Source organism: Helobdella robusta, assembly GCF_000326865.2.
Source record: "Helobdella robusta unplaced genomic scaffold HELROscaffold_3, whole genome shotgun sequence".
In the NCBI taxonomy this organism is placed as follows: Eukaryota; Metazoa; Annelida; class Clitellata; order Rhynchobdellida; family Glossiphoniidae; genus Helobdella; species Helobdella robusta.
This window is the reverse complement of record NW_008704501.1, coordinates 8,617,401-8,622,245: the sequence shown is the minus strand read 5'-3', so window position 1 is coordinate 8,622,245 and position 4,845 is coordinate 8,617,401. Positions and strand designations below refer to the sequence as shown.

Below are 4,845 nucleotides of genomic sequence, written 5' to 3'. Positions count from 1 at the left end.
TGTATGTATGTATGTATGTATGTATGTATGTATGTATCTATGTATGTATGTATGTATATACGTATGTATGTTTGAATGTGTGTATGTATGTAGTTTGCGTAGGTATGTGTGTATGTATGTATATACATATATATGTGTGTATTTGTGTGTGTATGTGTGTGTGTGTGTGTTTGTGTGTGTGTGTGTGGTGTTAGTCGATATGGCATAACGTGTTATGAAGTGTTTTAAAAGTAAACAAACAAGCTAGAACGCTCTGTGCAAACATATAGATGGCGCTAATGATGCAGAGAGGACGACGACGATGATGATGATGCGGATGAATAATAATAATAACAATAATAATAAACAATAATAACAATGAACAATAATAATAATAACAATAATAATAATAATCATCATCATCATCATCCAATCATTTTCCACCGAAAGTTAAACATACTCCTCTATTAACAGTAATTAAACAAGGGCCATTTTTTGCACTTAATAAAAAATTTCAACTCGTCACCTTGCGTACATACAAACACATACACACACGTACATAAAAGCACACACACAAACAAACAAACATACAAACACACACATACATACAAACACACACATACAAGCGCACAAACAAACAAGCTAACATACAACCACACACATACATACAAACCAACACATACATACAAACACAAACATACCTATATACATAGATACACATATTCACATACACACAAACATGCATACAAACACACACACATACATACAAAACATAAGCACACACACACATACACACACACATACAGACATACACACACAGTTATTGTCAGAATTGGAAGGATTAATAGCCTAGGAAAACAAGTAAACATTAAATGCCAACCTAGTTGATGATGATGATGATGATGATGATGGAAGAGTAGTAGTGTTACTTGTAGTAGCAGCAGCAGCAGTAGTAGTAGTTGTAGTAGTAGTAGTGGTAGTAGTAGAAACTGACAATAACAACAAAAACAACAACAACAACCACAACAACCACAACAATCACAACAACCACAACAATAATAATAGCAATAATTATCATAATTATAAATAATAATAATAAATAATAATAATAATAATTATGGGAACCCAGTATGTAGAAGATGAGGCACAGCTGTACGTTCGTTATGAGGACATTAGCCGGTCTGAAAGTCCCTTTCAATAGTAACTCCACATCTTCTACGAGTTGCTGGGAATGAATGAGTGAATGAGTGAATGAATGAGTGAATGAATGAGTGAGTGAGTGAGTGAGTAAAAGAATGAGTGAATGGATGGATGATTAATTGATTGATTGAGTGAATGAATGATTGGATAGATAGATGAATGAGTGACAAATTGAATAAATAAATGAATGAATTGATGAATGATTTATTTGTCTTGAATGTTTAAACGTTTGATTTGCGTTCGAAACACTTGTGAAGATCCTAAGTTTGTTAAAAATTCTCTCTCTCTCTCTCTCTCTCTATCTCTCTCTCTCTCTCTCTCTGTCTCCTCCTTATCTATCTATATATCTATCTACCTGTCCGTCTATCTATTTATCCATCCGTCTATCCATCCATCCGTTCATGTTTCGCATTGTACATAGTGCTGGCATGTGTTGTGCCTCTTAGCATTAAAATATCATCATCTGCAGTGCATTAAATTATGTTGTATACTCATCTGGCATGGTATAAATATGAATATTTAGTAGTCGTATTAATCTTAATTTGGCGGGTGAGGCCTTCAAATCCTTCAAATTTGTGAAGCAGTTGTGGCAGTGGTAGTATTGTTAGCTAAAAAAAAACAATTCTTAAAATGTAGTTTTTCTAACCGGAATAGACATTCTTTGCTGCTACTACAACAACAACGACTACTACTACTACTACTACTACTACTACTACTACTACTACTACTATTACTACTACTACTACCACTACTACTACTACTACTACCACTACTACTACTATTACTACCACTACTACTACTACTACTACTACTACTACTACTACCACTACTACTACTACTTTGCTGCTACTACTGCTGCTACTTCTGCTACAACTTTCACCACCACCATCAAACCTTGTTATGGGGTGAAATTAGGTAGATGAGGCAAAGGATGGGGACGAGTGGGACGCACATCATCCAGAAGAGCATGGTCTTCCAGAGTGCCAGCGATTGCATGAATCCCATTTCCGCCCCGAACCAGATGCTCGTTAGGTGCTGCTGGCAGTTTGGGTGGGCCACGAACTGGGGGTTGTGGTGAGGGTGGAGGTGATTGAGGTTGGGGTGGTGGTAGGGATGAGAATAATGATGATGATGATGATGAAAGTGAAAGTAGCAATTTTACGTTTTGGGCAATGAAAACAACTATATGCTCTTCAAAACTACCATCATCATCATCATTGCCACCACCACCATCATCATCATCACCACCACCATCCTCATTCCCTCACCACCACCATCATCATCCAAACAACATCAACAACAACAAAAACATCATCAATAAAACCTTCTTTTCTTCAAACTCCATCGCCATTTTTAACCTTTCCAGAGGGTTGTAACCATCTGTTGATGGCTCGCTTAGAACGGCTTCAACTTCTTGTGTGCCTGCATGTGTGTGTGTATGTTTGAGTGTGTGTGTGTGTGTGTATGTTTGTGTGCGTGTGTGTGTGTGTGTTCGTCTTTGTATGTTCATGTGCGTGTGTGTGTGTGTATCTATTTCCAACCTCGACACAGGTCCATCAACTCGCAAGCAAAATTCATGCATTGTTCAACGAGACTCAAATATTCATTCTGAAGTGAGTGAAGGAATGAATGAGTGAATAAATGAATGAATGGTGGATGGATAGAGGGATGAATAGATATATAGGTAGATGGATAAACGAATTATTCAATTGAATGAACGAATGTATAAATAGAGATTCAAAAAATTTAAAACGAACGACTTCATTCATCTTCACTAAGTTACAATCATAATTAATTCACAAGTACCGCTATATAATTAACATAATTAATTCATAAGCACCACTACATAATTATCATAATTAATTCATAACTCCCAACTGACCTTGAACTCTTTTTCGACCTGTGCCAACTTTTTCATTTCCTGCCTCAGTTGGAAGGTCGCCATGATTGGATCGTTACTTGAGAGGGCCATGTAGGCGGGGCTTGCTAAGGCTTTGTAGGCGTGGAGTCTTTCCATTGGTTGGCAAGTTGGGTGGGGGAGGAGGAAGATTCGGAGGATTAGACAGGTAGGAAGTTGTATAAATAAATTTTTATAATTAGTTTTAACTGAAACAATTGACGTTTAAAATCATTTTTCATTAAGCTTCAATCAAAAATTGAAACATCTATATAGTAGCAAACTTTAACATCTCTACATAATTTCATTCCATTTGTTTTCAAAAAAATGATTCCCCTTATATCAATAAAAATTAGCCCAGCGACCTTGACCTCCAAACAGAAGATCACACCCTCACCTTGACCTCGATCTCTTCAGCGAATCATAATTCTGCTTGGTGACGCAATCGGTGCACTGGCAGTAGATGGGGTGGGGTTTCTCGATTTTGTGGTTCCGGTAGAGGAACATCTGGATTATCTCGTGGTTGTTGTGGTGGGCGGCCAGGATGAGCGGGGTGATGTCGGGACTGAATTGGGATTTCTCGTCAGTCCGGAAGAAGGGATCTTTCATCGTTCGTTTGAATTGCTCCGACCCGGCTATGTAGTTCGGATGTTCTATTATCACCTGCCATTTTTCCACCAATAATTTCACGAACGTGTTTTATGCCGGTGGAAAAGATTTTTTTAAAAATTATATCAAGTTTAACCGATTAAACGTTAATAATTGACATTAAGTGACAATAAAATATGAAAACATCAATAAATCTTCACAGACTCGAAAGAGAGAGAGAGAGAGAGAGAGAGAGAGAATCATCCCACAAGCTAACAGACAAACAAACAGACCAGCCAGCCAACCTTAACGATCTTTGTGACCCCTCTGCTGATGGCATGCAGGAGGGCCTCTTCAACGTGCTCGATGTTAATCCTCTCCATCAGCAGCTCCACCAACTCCATGTTCTCACAGTCAACAGCCAGATGGATGGCCGAGCGGCCCATGTAGTCGACACAGTTGACGTTCAGTGGCGAGTCTAGGTCCTCAATAGATTGTCGCACAATTGCGATGTCCCCAAGGGCTGCGGCGTTTAGATAGACCCGTTCCTCGTCCGATAGCTGTTTGTTTGGGTGGTTAGTGAATTAGGCAGTTAAAGATAGCGGCTCTGAAGTGTTTTTGGGTTCCCTTGAGTCATTCGTCATTTGGTTGTTTTATTGTTACTATTGGTTAATTGAAGCATTGCTTTTTCATTCATCCATCCAATCATTCGTTTATTCATCCACCCATCATTCATTCATCTATCCATCCATACATCCATTAGAGAAAGTAGTATAGTAAGCAGGCAATGAACGAAGCCGTAACAAGGTGAGAATTCAATGGAGGGAGGGAGAGAGAGAGAGAGAGAGAGAGAGAGAGAGGGAGAGTGAAACGATTGAATGTCGTCTCTCAGGCTATGATACACACATAAACATGTGTGTATTTTTGTGTGTGTGTGTCCGGGCAATTATGTGTATTTTTATGTAAGTATTTCTCTCTCTTTCTCTTTCTTTCTCTTTCTCTTTTTCTCTCTCTTTCTCTTTCTCTCTCTCTCTATATATATATATGTGTATGTGTGTGTGTGTGTGTATGTGTGTTTGTCTCTTTCTTTTCTCTCTCTCTCTCTCTCTCTTTCTCTCTCTCTCTCTCTCTCTTTCTCTCTCTCTCTCTCTCACTATGTTTCTCACTATTCTCACTAACTC

The 4,845-nt window shown here is 38.4% G+C and overlaps 1 protein-coding gene across 1 annotated transcript; it reads right to left on the bottom strand.

Annotated features, from left to right (window-relative positions):
* Positions 1-3,043: 3,043 nt before the first annotated feature.
* Positions 3,044-4,242, bottom strand: HELRODRAFT_66128 (hypothetical protein; the record flags this gene model as incomplete). The annotated part of the gene is made up of 3 exons (XM_009021827.1): positions 3,044-3,188; positions 3,474-3,739; positions 3,970-4,242. Coding segments are annotated over 3 exons (684 nt in total), but the record flags the coding sequence as incomplete, so codon positions are not given.
* Between the last annotated feature and the right edge of the window lie 603 nt (positions 4,243-4,845).